The 19,483-nt window shown below is 44.1% G+C and overlaps 1 protein-coding gene across 1 annotated transcript; it reads left to right on the forward strand.

Moving 5' to 3' along the window:
• The first annotated feature begins 1,126 nt into the window (after positions 1–1,126).
• LOC128301292 (uncharacterized) lies at positions 1,127–17,219 on the forward strand. Its single transcript, XM_053037692.1, has 8 exons — positions 1,127–2,454; positions 2,533–2,639; positions 10,238–10,486; positions 12,308–12,419; positions 15,162–15,430; positions 16,104–16,242; positions 16,881–17,035; positions 17,110–17,219. Exons 1-8 carry the CDS (start codon positions 1,127–1,129, stop codon positions 17,217–17,219), a joined length of 2,469 nt encoding a protein of 822 aa, XP_052893652.1.
• Positions 17,220–19,483: the final 2,264 nt, after the last annotated feature.

Genomic DNA, 19,483 nt, shown 5'->3' on the forward strand with positions numbered 1-19,483 from the left:
TAAACCGATCAATCGACAAAGCGATCACCTAGCGACGGCAATCAAAACCGTGGCATGAAAAAGAAAGTGGTTTGAATTTAAACTTCCAGGTGCGCAGGTGTGCTGTTGTTGGCCTGCAGTGTTCCTCCTATCGTTGCCCGCTTAGTGTATGTCTGTGTGTGCATGCTGTTGTTACTGTGTATTATTATGTGTAAATCCGAGCGAATGTGTACGCGAACGCGTTTGTGTACGGACGGAATGTGCTGCAACCCCCGAAGCGAACGACCGATCGAAAGGCGAAAAAATATTAAGGGACGCAAAAATCGGAATAATTTCATAAAGTGTAGCGAACGAACTTGGCAAACGGCCTCCCCGTGAGTACATACGGTAGCTGTAGCCTTAGTGCAACGCACCGGGAAGAGAAGTGACGCGTGCGGTGGTGGTGATGGAAAAACGAAAGTGAAAACGTACCGAGCGGAAAAACTTTGCGCCAGGTGCATACACCCTCCCGAAAGGAAGCCTTCCGTGGCGCGAAGGAACTAAGTGTGTGTTTATGTGTGATTGTTGTTGTTGTTGTTGTTTTTGAAGGGTGAGCGAAAGGAACCATTTTGTTTGCATAGTTTCGTGTAAAGTGAAGGACCCCGGAATGGGAGAAGTTGAGACATTTGATTTATTTTTAGACTAGCCTTTTGTTGGCAGTACATATAGAAGCTCTGTATGAACTTTAGTTACAATGAAAAAGTTGCTATAAAATTGCTATAAAACTTTTTCTATGATCTAAGTAATTCTCAGAATATTCTAACAAATGTTAATTGTCAATTTTCTTCAATAATTTATCATTTCGTTTTGTTATAGCAATAGCCTCAACTAAATGGAGATCAAACAATAGTGCATAGTGAAAGATCAACTCCGCGATCCGCGACTCGCGACCCGCCAGAAGAAACGAACGATTCGATCCCCGTGCGACAGAACCCCCGCAATCTCATTCCTTAGTCGTGTCTCACGACTCTAGTGCGTGTGAGGGTGTGTGTGTGCGTGTGCGTGTGTGCGTACGTGTGTGTGTGCGTGAGTGATTGTGGTGTCGCGTACAGGGCCGTGTGCGTGTATCCTTTGGCGGGTTGTTGTGTGTGTTCACGAATGAGGTAAAATGTTAGGACCCACCAAATGGAGACTCCTAACGATCGTTGCCGGTATACTGCTAGCCCATGCGATCGAGTCACCGACCAGTAAGAGCAACAAGCTAAACGCACAGGTACGCTCCTTCACCAATCCCGAGCTTGGGCTGCGCATCGAACAGATCAGTCCGTGGAGTACGGGCCGAAACATCCCGGCACGGAACCTGCTCGTCCCGCATCAACTGTTTTCGCGCGTGGACAACATCCGGTACATCGACAGCCGGACACCGAACAGTCGCCATCTGCAGAGTACGTTTGGGGCGTTTCGGTTAGCGGATGGTGTGCAACAGCCACAGAATGACGCCAGCGTACAGCGGCGTCGCTCGAAAGCCTTTCAGATGCGTCGCTCAGATGAGGTGGCCGCTGACGCGGGAATAGCACTGGAACAGCAGCCAGGTGCATCTGTGCTGCCCTCTCCAGAACAAGACCTCGTCTATCAGAATGTTAGCCGTGCACAGCGCCAACATCGGTACAAGATCATCCCGATCAGTTATTTCTACCGCGAGGAGGCACAACCAATACCATCCGAACTGAAACCAGTTGGTCCTAGTCGACCACCAAAAGATACCGATAATGATGAACCGGAGGTTCCAGACACGAGCTCCAAACAAAATCAAGACCAAGATCATGGACATGAAGGTAGCGAGTATTCGCGTTCCGATACACCCGTCATTGGAGCTCGGCGATCGGGTTTTCAATTCCCGGGACCACTAAAAGCAGCTACGGGATTCACACCCCAAGGATACAGTGAGGAAAGTCTTACGTTGGGCGATAACTTGGGTCTGTTTCAGCAGCCTGTCAGTACCGCCGATGAGTATGGACCGGTGGAGAGCGAGCCCGTCCACGACGGTCGTGGTCCAGATGAGTTCTCGCGTAGTTTGTACGCCAACCGCTATTTCCGGGACTTTAACCGACCAACACCGATCGATCTACGTCCCGCGGAGTCTCTTCCCCGGCCAAGCCGTCTGATCGAGTTCCCGGGCAACGTGAACGTCAAGCAACCGTTCCGAGACGATGTCACAAAGTTCGGTGATGTTGCAGGCCCGGTGACGGCCATCCAGCGTCCATTCGGTGACTTTGGCGAGGGCAAGAACTTCCGCACGTTCGATCCGACCTACTACACGGACAGCCCTTACCAACCCAATCGGGCTCCACCGTACTTCCCGGCAAAGCTATACACCGAGCCAAATCAGAAGATCTACCAGCCCCTGTGGAAGACCCGCTCGCCACGGGTCGTCTTTCCGCAGGGTGATCTCGCCTCCGGTCCGTCCGGGTTCGGGGTAGACAATGTCGTCTTTCGGTAAGTATCCTCGGTCCGTACCCGTACTGTTTTTTTGCGTAGTTCGAGCGTGTTTCGTTACCGTTCCGTGACCCACAGGGACCAAAACTTTGGGTTGAACGAGCTGGCCGCTATCCAGGATGTGCGGAACGAGTTCAACCAGGACGACATCAACGATGAGCCGGCGACGACCAGCAAAGATCGTGGTAAGTGTCGACCGCCTATTAGCGATTCTCTCTCCGACTTTCATTTTGCGTGTGCTCTTTTCCAGTCCTCTCTTGGCTTTTGTTTAATTCTCACTCTGTCTCTTTACTCGATGCGTTTCTTTGGAAGCGGGTTGTCCACGTCCTGTTCCGATTGCTGTTTCTTACGCCGCGAAACAAGCACACGAACCGCCGTGGAACAATGAGCAATGTACTCTGTGTCATTTTCATTCCGTGTTTTGACTCATTCTTTCTAAACTCTCGGTCAGGGTGTCCGTCTTGGGTGTACAGATTCTACAGAATGACTGTAATGGGTTGTGGCTTCAGTTCAGGACCATACTACGCATCACCTCATCTCATCCATACTCTTATCGGTTAGGTTATCGCTATCGTTTCCTTAAAGACTGTACATGAAAAAATCTTAATGCTCCCTCTTATGATACTTCCTCATCGTTCATTCATCATTGGTAAATAATTTCACTTCTCGTACTCTCATGAATCATTTTCATCAACCATAGACGAGAAGAAAGGGCTGCTTCCTACTATTTGTTAACGCTTCTTTCGATCCATTTGTTCTAAAGCTGCGTTTCAGCATTGTAAAGTGTATAGAAAACGAACTTCAGCCACCCTAATAGGCAACAGATTTACTGCTCCCCATGAAGATTATTCGAGGCTGGGCGTAACACGGTGCCAAAACAGTGCCGAAAAGCTGCATTAGAACCAGAGCGAAACGCCATTACAAATCCTTTTATACGCAATTGAAGGAAAATAGGTTAAAACCAACCAGTCTACCAACATCGCTATGATTTTTGTAAATATAGTAATTCATATGAGTTGGGCTTTGCACGACACTCCCTTAACTTCTGGTAGCCCAGTTTTTTTTTTCAGCGATCACGTTACTACCACCGAGAAGCATGAAAAATCCGCGCCTTAGTTTTCCTTTTTTCCAAGCGCGAAAAATCGCCCCCGTTTCACCCACCCCCAAGCCCCCCAAGACAGTTCGCGTTCTACCCATGTTCCTTCAAAGAGAAAATTAATCTTTGTAGCTTAATCTTTCCACCTCGTAAAATGGTGTTACCGTGGAAGACGCACATGCATGTACAAGAGGGCTCGGGCTTTTCCTCGGGTGAGCGATCGCAAATGGCGTGAACTTTGTGTATTGGCCCAGCGCGTGCAGCGGGTGGGTCGGGGTGGGTTGCACGAGTTTTGGCTGGCTTTTCCGTCTGATGATTTCTTACACAACGGCCCAACGAAAACCCCTCGACCGGCCAACCAGACGGGTCCGTGCGGCTGCATGCGGCTGGTGGCAGCAGATTGCTTGCAGCACGGGGCCCGCGCGAAAGGCGTTATATTGCTACACTTAAGATACTTTCTCCGCATTCGTTTCGGCCGGATGGATGAACAACGCCACAACGGTCGGGATGAAAAGAGCGAAACCAACCGAAAAAAAAACTAGACAGTAATATCAAAAACAAACACAAAGAAACATTCGATTGTTTAGTGGTTTACATTAAATGGGTACACTTTTCAGCGGGCGAACGGCAAACATTGGCTGAGCGCTTTATAGATGTGTTGTTTGGTAACAAAGAAACGATTTGTTTCCAATTTTAACCGCCGTTGGTCGTTGTTTGCGGAATGGCTTAGTATTTACCAATTGCTTGAATAAGAGTGTGATGTTGAAGTTTGCCTTAATATCTTAGGAGCTTTCCTTATTGGAAGCTTTTATTAATTTTACTTCTTGGTTTAGGAAAATTTCAAATAGCGTCCAGAATCACATAAAAATTGAAAGACTCTGCTCTGGTCTGCATTTATCAAATCATAAAGAAAATCTTCGCAATAATCAGCTTCCTTTCAGATCCTTTATACCGCGCAAGAGTAAACTTCGCTCCACCGATTGCAGAATGGGCCATCGTTGGCCCTTAAAGGCTAAACTGCACTTTTACTGCTTCCTCTATTACACCATACACGTATCTTACGTATCTTCGCAAAGATGCAAAACGATCTTCCATCTCGATTATCGCTCCATGAAACAAAGCACTTTGCTGGCAAAGCGCATCTACTTCCATCGCATCGGCCATGTAATGCATTTTCACGTCTCGCGCGTTGGTCCATTCTCGTGACATTCAACGTGACGTCCCGCTGCAACGGATGCACTTAGTCTCCGGATACCGAGTCGTGCATGTCGTGCCGTGTGGATGGTACGCCGGCAAAACCGCCCATCCACAGCGCGGTCCATTTCGCTCGGTTTCGGTGGAGTAAAATATGGAGTGAAAGTTGCTATTTTGTCGTCGATGACGCGACACACCAGCACTCGACCAACGGCGACGGTGAAGTAGTGGAGAAGCAAAACCAAATCGCTCCCTCCGCAGCATGGAAACTGGTTCCGGGGTTGCGTTTTTTTTTTTTGCTTCTTCTTTATCGAAATCGTGACTGATTATGTCATCGGCAGCGTTATCAGCTGCTGCCACGGTGGAAATGGATGAGATGCTGTGGTAGCTGGTGGCTGGAGGCCCGGCACCCAGGCTCCTCACGACATGTGTTCACGCCCGGATGTGTATTATCGCACCATCGGGCCCAATTCGATTCCTTTTGCGTCCTCCCCGTAAATTGGCTGCTTCCGATGTTTGTTGGCGAGCAGGTTTTTGCCTGATTCGCTTTCTGTCTTATCTTGTTTTTCCCTCTTCTCACACTCTGCGCCTCGGTGGGGCTTGTTTAGTTCGGATGGCTACCGTTTGGTCTTATTGATTTTTCCGGTGAAATTTTCTTCACTTCTCTTACCACCGAGGTTTACCGCGCCACACGCTACCGGTTTTGGGGCGTCATGTAATCATCTCCACCACCGGGCCTGTGGAGATCGCGGGGCGTGATAAGGCTTTGAATCGAAACGAGTCGCTTATTAAATTATCCAAATACACTTCGCATCGGAGTTTTTTGGCAAAGTCCAACGCGTGGACTTCCCGAAAAACCTTGCCGAATCACCGAACAGCAGAATCCGGTCAAAGAGGTTGGAAGGATGGAAGAGGGGAATGGTTCACAGCCAGCCAAAACCATCGCCGCAGGCAACCATCGTCGCTGCTGGCCGAGAGGCTAACTGGAACAAAGTGCTACATAAAAACATAATGAACGACGCGCAACAATAAATCGTAAAGCTTTTATCGGGCTGCAGTTTTTTTTCTCCTTGCTTGCTTGCTGTTTGTTTCTGCTTTGCTTTTTTGTCTGCGTGTCGTTGCGTAATGCTTTTGGACGGTGCGCCATCTTGCCGGCTTGTTGGCCGTGGGTCGCCGACGAACGCCAGAACGGTAACGCGCGTCATCATCGCAATGTAAGTTATTCTGACGTGTTGGAGTTGAATTCTAGTTGTTTTTCTGCCCATATTTCAGCTTCGGAAAAGGACGTTGGGTTGCTTTCCCTCAGTACTCTTCGGGGCAGAACGCAAGCCGAAACAAAATCCCAACAATTTATGGATTGCAAAGCATTCCCCTCAAAGCGCCCACGCTTCGTTTAGTTTGGCGGGTGCGTGGAAAATGAACAAATTCAATTTTGCTCCAGCTCATAAAAGGGCCAAACGCAAGATTGGGTGGTGATGACGAGATATAAAAATTTTTGCAAATCTTAAATTGCAGCAAGACTGGCCCCAATACGAATCAACGTACCCAACCGAAGGGTGCAACCAATGTGTAAGATTGTCCGGGGCCCGTAATGGCGTTGGTAAATCGTTAAAAAGTCGTCCAGTGATGCTATTGGTAATGGATAGCTTTTCACACGATGCAGATTGGTATGAAATGTGATTAGGTGAAAGCGAGCGCATTTTATGTTGCACTGCTACATGATGATGTGAACCATGTTGCAAAAGGGCATTTATAATTTTGCTAAATTGAGCTCACCTCATTGAGTTTCTTAGAGGGCCGTAATGTCTATAAAGAATAACTTATCAGAAGTATACTGAACCTTTAAGCAACCTTTTAACTTATTTTATTTAACACCAGCTAAAGTTAAACTTATTTCAGTTTATATCATGTAGTTATAATGTGGTATTGATGGTTCAAAATGTACCAAAATGTCGTTGTCATGTTTTTAAATACAAATTTAAAAATTTGCACAAAAACGTTTTCCTTTTTGGAGCACTACAACCTTGAAAACATCTGGTTTGATTAAACTTTTAATTTTTGGCTGGACTTTACAATAAGGTTTAATGAAATCATTCGCGATAAGATTTTTAAATTACTCATGAAAGGAATTTTTCTCCAGGCCAGCGGTTTTCAGCAGTATATCTTTTAGATTAGAAAATTTTTATGTCATCTGACAATTAGATGCATCGTGAAGCTAACATTTTGCATTATAACGAAACCATTTATTTGTTTTTATACAAAACAAAAGTAAAAAAAATGGTCCGTTAATAGTCTAAATTTTATATTCCTTCTCAGAAGTTCCAGAAAGTGCGACTAAGGTGAACAAAGTGAAACACCCACGAAAATTGATTCTCAACTCCCATTTGCATTATTTACTCCTCCAAAAACTTTTATTGCAATGCTTAAGCTTCACTCACGACGGGTAGGCACGCAGTATCCTGCTGGCGCACAAAATAACCTCGCGTGGTACAAATTAGCGATTCACAGTTCCGGAACTTCGGCGCCATTCGACCACATAAACAACGCGACTGACGCATCGCGAACGAACGTGCTGCAATCCCGTTGCTTGTGGGTTGTTATTTCCTTGCCCTTACTCACTCCGGCTCCTGTGTCCGCAATTTTTTTTTTGCCGTACGATTGCATAATGTTTGCTGTGCTCTCCCGAGGGCATTTGTCACGATTTCGAGCCCAAACACCTTTCGCGGAAGGGTTCGAGGAAAAACCTATGATAATAAATAAATAAATACACCGCTCGCTGGTCGTCGCGGACGATCGGGAACTTCTGGCACTTGTGGCACGCGGTACTTAACATCCGTTCGGCACAGTTTTCTTCGCGTTGTGTAAACCCCCAGGCCGGGAAGGAAATGGGTCGTTATCGGTGATGGAGAATAGTGTGCCTGTTTGCTTGATTTTTTTTCCTGTCTCTCTCCACTATGTGAAGGAATGGGGAAGAGAAATGGATGCATTTTTTGCAGCGTTATCTGTTTTTTTTTGCTCCCTCCCGCTTTCGTTCGATCGTTATAAAACTTAATTAAACTTTCGCTCTTTAAGTGAACAACAGCAGTTAAGCGCCTTTCGACTAACGGCTGCACCACGACGTGGTACGCGATCGGTGCAAAAGTGATAAAACCCTATACTTTGCAAAATTGCATCCCCACAAAGAGAGGGTTCACATTTAGCTGGGAGCTACCGGTTTATGACAAGGTCGAAGCTTAAATTGCTATTCGTTAATGATTTTATTGCGATTGAGCGGAGATTAAAATCAATCAGAGGGAAGCATAAAATAATGCTTTGTTGCATTACGTCACGCCTTACTTGCTGGTATTGCTGTAAAGAGAAAATTCAAACATTGCATTATTTTATTTTTATTAATTTTCGTAACGACAAGCGTGGGTTTTTCCTACGTTACGTTCGAGTTTTAAAGGAAGATGGATTATTTTTTAAGTTGAAGTGCACTATGTATAGAAAGATCTAGAATTCTTCTTAGATTTCTGGAACTTAATTCTTTCCATCTTAAAGTTGAATTCTATTCTGTTCAAACAAATATTGACTGATGCACTGGAATCTTAGTGAATGCATTTACAGAGATACCTTTGGTTTAATTTCAACTTACAGAATTTCCTATTCATGTGAAGAAGTGAAGACATTCTAGTTCATCTTAAATAGAATCCATAAGTAGCTTGAACTTTGTCTAATGAAGTCGAATATATCATAAACTGGTAAACTCTTTAAAGCGACGTTGTTCTTACTCCTGATCGGTTCAAATTAAAATTATTCAAACACGAACGACAACCCAATCTGAGTCCATTCCGTCTCCTCCTCACACCAACCCCCCCTGTTCGTGCACGTGCGAAGCCAAGACTGCTTGTCATCTCTGGACACCTTCCCTGATGATCCGTACCAAACTAGATAGTGGTTAGGCTAGGAAGAACCGGTCTCCGCAGAATGGGCACCTCGCGGAAGGGTCGGAAAAGTAAAAAAAAATAAATAACACGGTGCCGGTCCGTTTCGTGGCCCGGCCAGCAGATGGAATGGAAAAAGAGTAACCAAAACAGCAAATGAAAGTGAGAGTGATTCGTGAAAGGAAGCAACGGTGACGATACGGCGTCGCGGAAAGTGAGCGGTTGTTTGACCCTACATGGAGAAGGTAACACAAGAAGGACGCACAGGCTGCGATGAGGACGAGGAGAGTCGGTGAGATAGATGGCCGGTGGTGGGACGAGGCAAGCGTAAAGCGGTTTACGTAATACGAAACCCATCGGCCATCGAGCTTCTACATTTCCTTTGCGAATGCACGCACGCACGAATGAACGAATGGACGCGCAATGTTTCGTATAATCGAACAGGCCGGACATTCAACTGACAGGACGAAACGCAGGGAAGCAATGGGATGCCTCCCATTGTCCATGTGTGTATGTTTGTTTGTTTATGTTTCTGCCATTCGCCAAGGGAATTGTAACACACCGAACCGGTTTTATCTGAGCTATGATTATGCATTGTCTAATGCTACGTCATCTTCCCAAGCAGACATATTCGAATCCGTTTGAATATTGGAAAATGGTTAGGTTGTATTGCGAATAATTTATCCCTCGCTGGGATGTTTTTATATCGTACGATGACCGACAAAGGGACACATGAACAGCCTGCAGCACCGAGCAAATATTCTTTCAAGTTATTCTAAATTATTCAACTTTTTTGCGTAGATTTTACAACGGCAAACCGAAGATCTATTCATATTTCTTTTTTGTGAAAGTTTCGAAGAATAGTCCTTTAACTCAAAGTTTAAATTTTTTTTATTTCAAATTAAGATTTGGAAAAGTTAAATGATACCATCAAAATCATAGATTAGATTATTTAATCACACACTCCATTTTTTTGTTTATAAATAACCGTCTAAAGATTAAATAAAAAATTCATAAAAAGTCATAAAAAAATAATACTTCCTTTCTGGGTATTTGAGTTCCATTGAGGATTGTGTCGAATATTTCTGGATTCTTTTCGACTTGAAGTAGAAAGTTTAGAAAAAAAAATGGAATTTCTTCTCTTTTCCTTTAGCTAATATACGTTGAAAGCCATTTTATACAAAGCATTCTCAACTCACACGTCGGTTAAGCATTCTAACAAGAGGCGTTTTATGAAGTCAGTTACAATTTACAAAGAATTTAGAAAATATAGGAAGGATATCACATTTTTCTCAGTTTCCTATTTACCAAGAAAATAATTCAGAAATGGTTCCTAATTCCTTATTTGCTTAAGAAACCGCTATAAAATTAGGTTAGAGGAAATAGAAAACAACAGCAAGAATAGATAACTATTTGCTCAGTGCTGCGAAATATGGACGACAAATCACGTGTCTCACTACATCGCACAACAGACAAAAACCAAACACGTGCATCACCCGCGAACAGCGAACAACATCAACCAACATAGAACCGCATCACAACATTTACTAACTCCCGGACTTCAATCTAGTCGGTGGTGACGGTGGTAACAATCGCGGTGTCAGAAGCGAACTGCAGTGCCAGCACGAGGGCGGTACCTGCGAGTTCTTCCTGCTCTGCTGGATGTCCGGCGGTTTGCTGCAGGGAACGTGCGGCGGAATGCTGAAGGGTTGCTGCCATCGGACGGCCAAATCGGCCAACATCGGCATCGATGCGAGTACCGCGGTCGACCTCACGAACGTGCCCGCCCTGGAGTACGGTCCGGTGCAGAATGATCCCAGTGAGTGTGCCAACAAACAACCTAAACCAAATTGCACCCGCGCTGTGTGTGTGTGTGGCGTTAGCTTTGGGGTTCGCGTTTCAGTTTGCCTCGTTATGTATTAGTTCCGATTTCCTGTTTCTCATATCTCACCTACACCCCAAAACACACCAACTGCATCCTTCCCGACTCACGCCACAAAAAGATTCCCGGTTGCGTAGTAGTGTCCTTGCGTATGGGTTTAGAGCTTCGCACGATTCCACGATCCCTTCGAGTGCCGGTGACACAGGACCACACTAGAGAGAAGCTTAACAAACAACATCCCATACGATCTGGTGGATTTGGAGGTTTTACACACATTAAAACACAAGGAGGTCTCTGGAACGTGATGGACACACGGTTGGGTTGCATGTGGTTATGTGATGGATGGAGACAACATAGTGTAAGAACGATTAAAGCCAATTGAATTTTTCGCTGTTATGCGACGAACCCCTTAATTAAGCCATCGAATGTTGAATAAGCCCTTCTCAATTACGGTCACCGCCAAAATGTGTTCTCCATTAATGACATTGCATGAGCAGACGACAAACGAAACACCAATGTGTCTCTCATTAGTTCTTTAAAATCGATGTCGAGCTGAACCAGGGTTTAAGTAAGCTCCACCATACCCGGCGCCAAGCAACATAATCATTTTGACTTTTCGTTTCACTCTATCAACTTTTCGAAACTTCCCGATGCCCGTTCGTGGCGCCATTACGTGAACGCATTGGCGGGTGAGTGTCTCAATCGCAGTGCGGCAGTAATGAAACCGATTTGACATCACTTTAGGGTAAAGATAGCGATTTAGGCAGCGCTGTTGGTTATCTAACGAGGAAAGTTTTCTTTTGCTCTCACCTGCAACTTCCTCCTCCATACCGCATCCACTCGGTAATGGCAGTAATTGTGGCAAAAGGGTTGATCACAGTTGGTCAGCGGGCGTTGGTCATAGCGATCGTACATCGTACATCGTTCGAAATTACTTTCACGTGCCAAAGTGTGATGATGTTATGGGGGTGGCACAACAGATGGTCTACGAAGTATTATGCCTGTTGGGGTTTTATATTTTAAAGAGCATCAAAATGTTTTATAGTGTTTGCTTATTGATCTGAGTCAGAGTCAGAGTCAGAGTCAAATTTGTGATTTAGATATTCGAACTTTCCAAACTATTCTCAATCTGAAGAATCAGCTCTGTTACTGCTTTTAAACACAATTCTAATAAATAATACTTCAGTGCATTATAATTGGTTATATTCCTAAATTCTATGCTACTAATGTACAAAAGGTTGAAACTGTTCTGGACCATTCAAGTTTGTAAATATCATTATATTCCTAATGCATAGAAACCTCCTCTTCATTTTTTATGTATGCTTATGTAAATAATCTTTTTGCTAAAATCATCATCTTTTTTGTTGTTTTCTTTTGTAAAGTAACATTTGCTAATTCAATTAACAAACATCTTACTTAATTCACATGTACACAGAACATCCCATTGGAACTCCATCAAACTCAACAGCAACGCTCACGTCCCTAACTGACCGACATATATCTTCTGTATTGTTGAGGTTTCTTGTGGCTCACAAAAACTTACTTTCTTCGTTATTGATTGGCATTACTGTTTGTTTCCTCTGTTTGTTCTATCCTCCCATGCACACTCTCTGAGCAGACTACAGTTTGCCGTTTTTCAGTGAAGACATTTTAATCTTCCAAATAAATAAACCTTCCGAAGGAATCTAAACTCTCTTCATCCTTTATCGTTTTCGTTCCATTCCTTTATTTTCCCCAAAACGCCCTTGGGGAGCACAGGTTGCGGAATATCGTTGGCGAAGCAGACAGCCCAGCGGCGGATCGTCGGTGGAGATGATGCTGGATTCGGCTCCTTCCCGTGGCAAGCGTACATCCGGATAGGTTCCTCGAGGTAACGTTGTCCTTTCTTTTAAGCCCCGGCCGTACAGGCCCCATCGTTCACCATTTGTCCATCCAGGGCCTTGCTTTGTGTGTTTAACCCGCTCGTGTATGTGTTCTCTGTTCGTGTCGCTTAACCCGGCCACAAGATTTATGGTAATGCACTTTTGCTCCATTTCGGGACATGCAAAAATGGCTGCCTTTCGCCTACTTCCTCTTGTTGTTCGCCATCCACCCTGCGTGCTGTACACGAGACAGAAATCCCATGGGAGAAAATAATGTCAACTCTACCATCTGACAGGGCCAGCCACCTTTACATGACCCACATGCGCGAAACCATGTAAAATGGCCTCTGACACCGATTTCGGGTTTTTGGTTTAGTTTGCTACCCCTTTGCGAGTGAAATCTTTCACTCACCGCCACCGCGGATGCTGCGGAGAAGAAAGTGAACAGCACACAGGTACGGAAATCGAAAGTTCCGAGTGCGTTTGCTTTACACACTGGTGCGCCCACGCTTACGGGTTTGGGCCAAATAAGTTCAGCCAAATCTGCTACGCCAGCATGGAGCGTTTGGTATCCCGGAAGCTGGGCAGTTGCGAGCGAGATGTAGCTCCCGGGTAGGACACACAAATAAATGTGGGACAGTGCGGGTGCGGCATCACTGCGCGAGGGGCCATACACACCGCAAGTCAGCTGACACGGATTTACTGCAAAATGGTTGTCTTGTGCCATCGAGAGACTTCATTTGCATTTGGATACGGCTGCTTGTTTGTTTGCACTCTCCACACCCGCTCAAGGTATTTTCGGTGGACGAGAAAGCGGTGAAAATGCTGCCGAACACTGTCTTACCCAAATGTCTTCGGGTAACGGTGGAAGCGAGTTGATTCGGTAGAAAATTACTTCAATTAAGTAAACAATTACGATTGCATCAAACGCTGCGAGCAACTTAAATATTTTCCCTAAAACACCAACCCCGGAAGATATTGAGTGTGATGGAGGCTTTCCCCTTTGAAGGTGATATTTGATTTATAGATGGTAAACTGTTGGTCGCGTGTATCATCTCGATGAGATCATCATTGTAGGCAAACAACGGAGTAAAGTTAGCTCAAAGTTGATAGAAGAAATTAGCAGCACAATATCAAAGCAAATAAGATTTTGCTCGATGCTTGTTGAAAGAGCATCAACTAGGACAAGCTGATGCACGCAATCCGATTGCCAATTGATCATGCAGAATTAATTGTTTGGACTGAAAGTCATGCAATTATTTTAACATGATTTATTTTATGCAAATTCCAGTTTAGTGTGTTTATTTTTTCGTTTGATAAATTAAGTTCACAATCAATTATATTTTTGCAAATTATTACCTACACTGGGAAATCATACTTTCCTTTGCTACAAAAAGTCGACATAGTCGACATACAACTACTGACGACAATTTACGTCGGTAATCTCATTATCAGCAGGGGTAATGTAACGGACCCTTACATTTTGTAGTATCTAAAATCTGTTTAAATTAAACCAATCTAGAAAAGCTCTTGTATAGAGAATTCTCAACGTGACAACAATGTATTTGCCTTTGCTTCAATTGTGATGAATATTGTTCTCAAAACTGTGGTGGTATTCCCTCGTCTCTTCGTGCCCACGGATGATTTGTAGCTCAAGCACAGTCTTTCATGAATCGTAATGTAAAAACTAATACAGTAATATCTTGCTCTAACATACTCATGACTAGACAATTCCACAGCTTGTACGAAAGTTTATACTGTGCGAATCTTCCAAAGATGCATCACACCGCGACTCACCGGGGTGCCAGCTCGTAAGGATGACTTTCACTTTATGCACTGAAGATGAAACGACGTAATCAAATTGGTAAAAAGGTCCAATCACCACCCGAAGATGATGTAGCCAATCCCTCGCCGATAGAACCTTCAAGACTCTCGAGCTATCGCGGTGGACGGTGAACAATTGCGGTACGACGATGTGCAACAATGGTTCAAAAATGATGCCTCCAACACCGGTGCCCGCCCATGTTGTGCAGCTGCCAATTGAAGAGGAAAATTTCATTAACATAACCACTAATTAACTCTCACCAGTATCGGGAATCACCGGCGCCATCTTCCCCGTTGTCGTCTTGGTCGTGATGGTTGCGATTTCTTCTCATACCTCATCGTTGTTTCCACAAGAAGTCGGTTCGCCTTCCAAAACGTTGTGGACGTTGTGTTTTTGTTTCCTTATCGCCATTAATCAGTATGTTGATGTTGTTACTAATCATTAACTAATCCTCTAACATATTTTTGCCCGTTTTTTTGTTTTTCCTCCTCCCTTGTGTCTGTCACCTTTCTGTCTTTATCTTTACTCCTCTCACTGTCATCCTATGTTGGGATGTTGTCGGACTTCTTGCTGCTCCTTTTATGTTTTGTTTGTTAAACAATTTCACAATCCTATCTATTATTGTTCCGTTGTACCAATTATGTTCAATGTTTCTTCGGGTTCTATGCCCACTACTCTTCGTGTACTCGAACGCACTCCGCACTCAATGTTGCAATGATTCTCCTTTCGCTTCACGATCGAATCCCGTTCACCGCGTACTGCGCCGATCTTGTGTGCGTGACCGATCGTGATCCCTTTTTTCCCCCCATTTACCAATTTCCTCTCCCAATCTTTCCCTTCCATTCTACCCATTTTCCCCCCTTCCCCAACGTTACGGCTATGGGTTCTGCTGCACCTTTCTTTCCGACACGCTATAAAAACACAGGTCTATGCTTTCCAGATGTGGTGGTTCGCTGATTTCGCGCCGTCACGTGGTGACCGCGGGCCACTGCGTTGCGCGAGCGACCCCACGGCAGGTGCACGTGACCCTCGGCGACTACGTGATCAACTCGGCGGTCGAGCCCCTGCCGGCCTACACATTCGGCGTGCGGACGATCAACGTGCATCCGTACTTTAAGTTCACACCCCAGGCCGATCGGTTCGATGTGGCCGTACTAACGCTGGAGCGGACGGTGCACTTTATGCCCCATATCGGTAAGACCTCTCAGGCGGGGGGTCAGTTTCACTTTTGCTGTCAGTGTGCGGGAGTGCACGGATCACTATTTCTCCCCAGATTGGACAATGTATAACGGATCCATTTGAGGCGGGGTGTAGTGAAAGGAGAGAAAAAAAAGGTCAATCTTCACCCCCCAAATGGGACACCGTATCTGGAATGGTCCGAAGGAAAAACAAAAGTGAAACCGACCCTCGGCAAGAAACTGTACACCCTTTCCATGTTGTAGCTATATCCTTTTTAGCCTTTTCTGGCTCACTCATGATCCTTTTCCATCATAACTTCCAATCATCGCATCCCTTAACGGAACTCAATTCCATTCTCCAGTTGTGATGAAAAAAGTTTCTTCATTTTCCGTTTTCATTTTTCACCATGATATCGGCAATTTTTTGTACATCCCTATTTTCTTCCAACCGTTTGTTTTTCCTATTTCTCGGTTTTGCAAAATCTACCCTACCCCTGTGTGCTGTCTATCCAACTTGAAATCTCGCTTCCGGAACAAACAAACAAACAATCAAACGAATCCCTTACGAAAACAAAACTTCTCGTTTCAACCGTGCGATAACAAAAACATCGCACCGTAACGCAACCCTTCGTGCGCTGCTGAACCGATGCGGAATGTGTCTTCTCTTCGCTGACTTCCGTGCACGTCAGCCCCCATCTGTTTGCCGGAGAAGAATGAAGATTTCCTCGGAAAGTTCGGCTGGGCGGCCGGCTGGGGTGCGCTCAATCCCGGTTCGCGGCTGAGACCCAAAACGCTACAGGCGGTCGACGTCCCGGTGCTTGATAATCGGTAAGTATAACATGCAGGATGGTTGGTTTTACTTTCGGTGATATTTTTCAATTCGACCCCCCCGAGAAGGGTTTTGCTTTTGAACCAGTAAAATGAGCGTCTGTTACGATAACATGATGATGGCTTTCATTATCAGATTGAGGATGCTTTCTAACCTTGATGAATAAAGCGTTATAGAAAAACTACAGTAAAAATAGTACTGCAACTGATGTTTTTCTCTGTTAGTAATTCGTTTTTATTATAAATTATTATTACGTAACTTTTTTTTAAGTAATACTTTTTAAAATGTATTTTTCAATTTACACTAATCGGTGATTAAATATTTCCAACGGTGATTAGAAAACAACCTTTCTAATTATTTAAAAAAATAATTAGAATTAATTAGCAAAGCTTTACTTAACTAGGCCTACACTTTTTGATTGTTTAGTATGACTTTTTTGGAGAAAAATGTGACGTTTCATACATTTTTAATGTTTTTAAAGTTGAAATTAAATGTGAAGATGTACAAGAGCTCCAGCTCAACTTGAAATTAATTGATCGATATTACCATCTTTCATACATCTCGCTTATACATTTGTAAAACCCTCCCAATATCTTACATACCTTACAATATCTACGTACTCTTTGCACACCACCAGGGTTTGCGAACGGTGGCATCGCTCGAACGGCATCAACGTTGTCATCTACCCGGAGATGCTGTGCGCAGGATATCGAGGCGGTGGCAAAGACTCCTGCCAGGGTGACTCGGGCGGACCGTTAATGCACGAGAAGACTGGCCGATGGTATTTGATCGGTACGTATGGCTGTAAAAGAGGCAAACGGTACGGAAGCACCCGCACTAACCATTCCAATTTCACACTTCAACAGGCATCGTATCCGCGGGCTATTCCTGTGCCACCAGAGGTCAACCGGGTATCTACCATCGGGTTGCCAACACGGTCGATTGGATATCGCACATCACACAAATTTCCACGTAAGCCTCCCGCTAGATCCTGCACCGTAGCACAGAACGGCCAGAAGGATAGCGATATCCGTTCCGCATCATTACGTGATCGCAAGTCACACGACACAAATCCTTGCCCCGTGAGAGAGAGATACCGTATGGACGTTAAAAAACAGACTCGTGAAATGAAAACGGGAAAGGAAATGTTCTTTCAAGTGCTCAACTAGTGCCCGACTTTCAATAGAATCACACTGTGCATACGTCGTCTAGAGCTTCGACGCAGGATGCAGAAGGGAGCCGACTGTCAGCCGCTGGTGGGATTAATTTATGAAACACATATTTATTATACTGCCTTCGGTCTCCAAGACTCTTTCATTTGCCCGTTTCAATGTGACAATTTCAAATTAGCAAAAGCGGATCGAAAGTCAGCAGTAGTAGAAGAGCAGACGCAGTCAGAGGAAGATAAGCTTACAAAGGTACCATAAAAATACATACAACAAAAAAAAACACAAAACGACGCCACCAACGCACACAACCACGCGCACGCAGTGAAAATGTGATATGTAAAAAGTGACTATAATCGCTTAAAGAACGCATCCTGATGGGAAGAAAAAAACGAGTAATGAATGTGCCGCGGAAGGGCTTGTAGGGATGTAATAGTGATGCCACGAGAGGAAGCAAGTGGAACGAGAAAAAAAACCCCAAGTGTGTATAGAACGACAGTGAACTATTATCACCAAACTACGATTGCGATGTGTGAACACAGTACCGATACGGATTTTAAGTCGACCGGGATCATACCGGTGTACTATCGCATACGCTAATTACACGTTTCTGTGAAACTGTACAATTAGCACGGTACACAACCATAAATGTTAACAAGAAGGATAAACGAAACGACAACAGACGCCAAACGCTGCTGGATGCAATGTGCGTACGTTATATAGAGATATAACCAGATATATATATGTGTATAATCCCGCCGCGTTGTGAATGCCTTTGTTTTCCACGCCCTCACAAGCTGTGCGTTGAATGATTGAATGCGTATTGTAAATATTATTTTTATTCTGCCGCCAGTACTGCTGGAAAGTTTGACGAAAAGAAACCACGTGCGTAAAAGCATCACACACGTGGCGTCTGCTAGACAAAAAAGATGTATGCGTTAAGAGTTTAAAAAAAATTGCTTCAGCAGAGAAAAACGAACACAAAAATACCTAGTGCAGACACAAGAAATCGTTACTGTGCAGCGTTCAGCATAAAAATTAGCATAAGGTAATAGAACGAAATTTTTCGTTTTATGTGGTGTTTTTTTTTTCGTGTCTGAACCGCAAAAGCAAACATCAAACACGCTAGGGGATGTTTTATGCAAAAAAGCTTATGTTACCACGTGAAAAATAAGTCACTAGCAAGATGGGCTGCGTGCGAATGAAAGTTGAGCCCAGCTTATTTTTGCCCATTTATTCACTACCATCACCATCACCACCTGAACCACCACACAATTCAAACGCATACACGTGCTCTGGTAAAGATGTTTACTTTTTCTTTGTGTGTTAGGAATATTTGTAAATTTACTGTGTACTGTGGTGAGGAAGCATAATCGCAGGTTCGCTTAAAAAACTGTTGTCGAAAAATAACACACACGCAAATTAACAACTGTGAGCGCTACAGTGTAGACCTTAGGATGGTAGGGATGGGAAATGTTGCATACCGAGCGCTAGTGGGCGCTGAAAGGATGCAACATACTTTTAATGGACTTGAAGGCAATAATGTTTTGTTTTTAGATAGCTATTGAAAAATGTTTTTTTTTTGCTTCTCTCAAATGAAACCTCGTCAGAACGAAACTAAAATAAATACAGAAAGAGTATCCTGACAGAAATGTACGGCGATCGGTTTGACGTTTGTGGTGGAATGAGTACTTTAAGTATAACAATTATAAATCCGAAATAATGTAATCATTCAATTACACGAGTAAAAGAATAAAATATGCCAGCGCACCGGATTTGCTGCCACTGAGGCTTATACGCCTGAAAGTATGCTATGTTGTATTATAGCATACGTTTATTATAGCATCTCTGCTAGAAGCATTATGTTGGAGTTCGGTAATCAGTACGTTTTCATCGTTTTGTTTTTATGTTTAGGCATAATTAAGCTACAGAAAGATCTGTCCTCTGATTTCGAAATATGATAAAACAAGAGAAAATTTTGCTCTCTATGACAATAAAGAGAATATTAAAAGGTAACATAAATTTTTAATAACTATTTTTCCAGGAAAAGAGGGTTAACCCTTTGTGGCTAACA

This window comes from Anopheles moucheti, chromosome 3 (assembly GCF_943734755.1).
Source record: "Anopheles moucheti chromosome 3, idAnoMoucSN_F20_07, whole genome shotgun sequence".
Taxonomy (NCBI): domain Eukaryota; kingdom Metazoa; phylum Arthropoda; class Insecta; order Diptera; family Culicidae; genus Anopheles; species Anopheles moucheti.

Coding starts and splice junctions, on each gene's coding strand:
- LOC128301292 (XM_053037692.1), top strand. CDS start 1,127: ATGTTAGGACCCACCAAATGGAGACTCCTAACGATCGTTGCCGGTATA. Junction 10,487..12,307: donor TCCGGTGCAGAATGATCCCA/GTGAGTGTGCCA, acceptor TGGGGAGCACAG/GTTGCGGAATATCGTTGGCG. Junction 15,431..16,103: donor GCACTTTATGCCCCATATCG/GTAAGACCTCTC, acceptor CGTGCACGTCAG/CCCCCATCTGTTTGCCGGAG.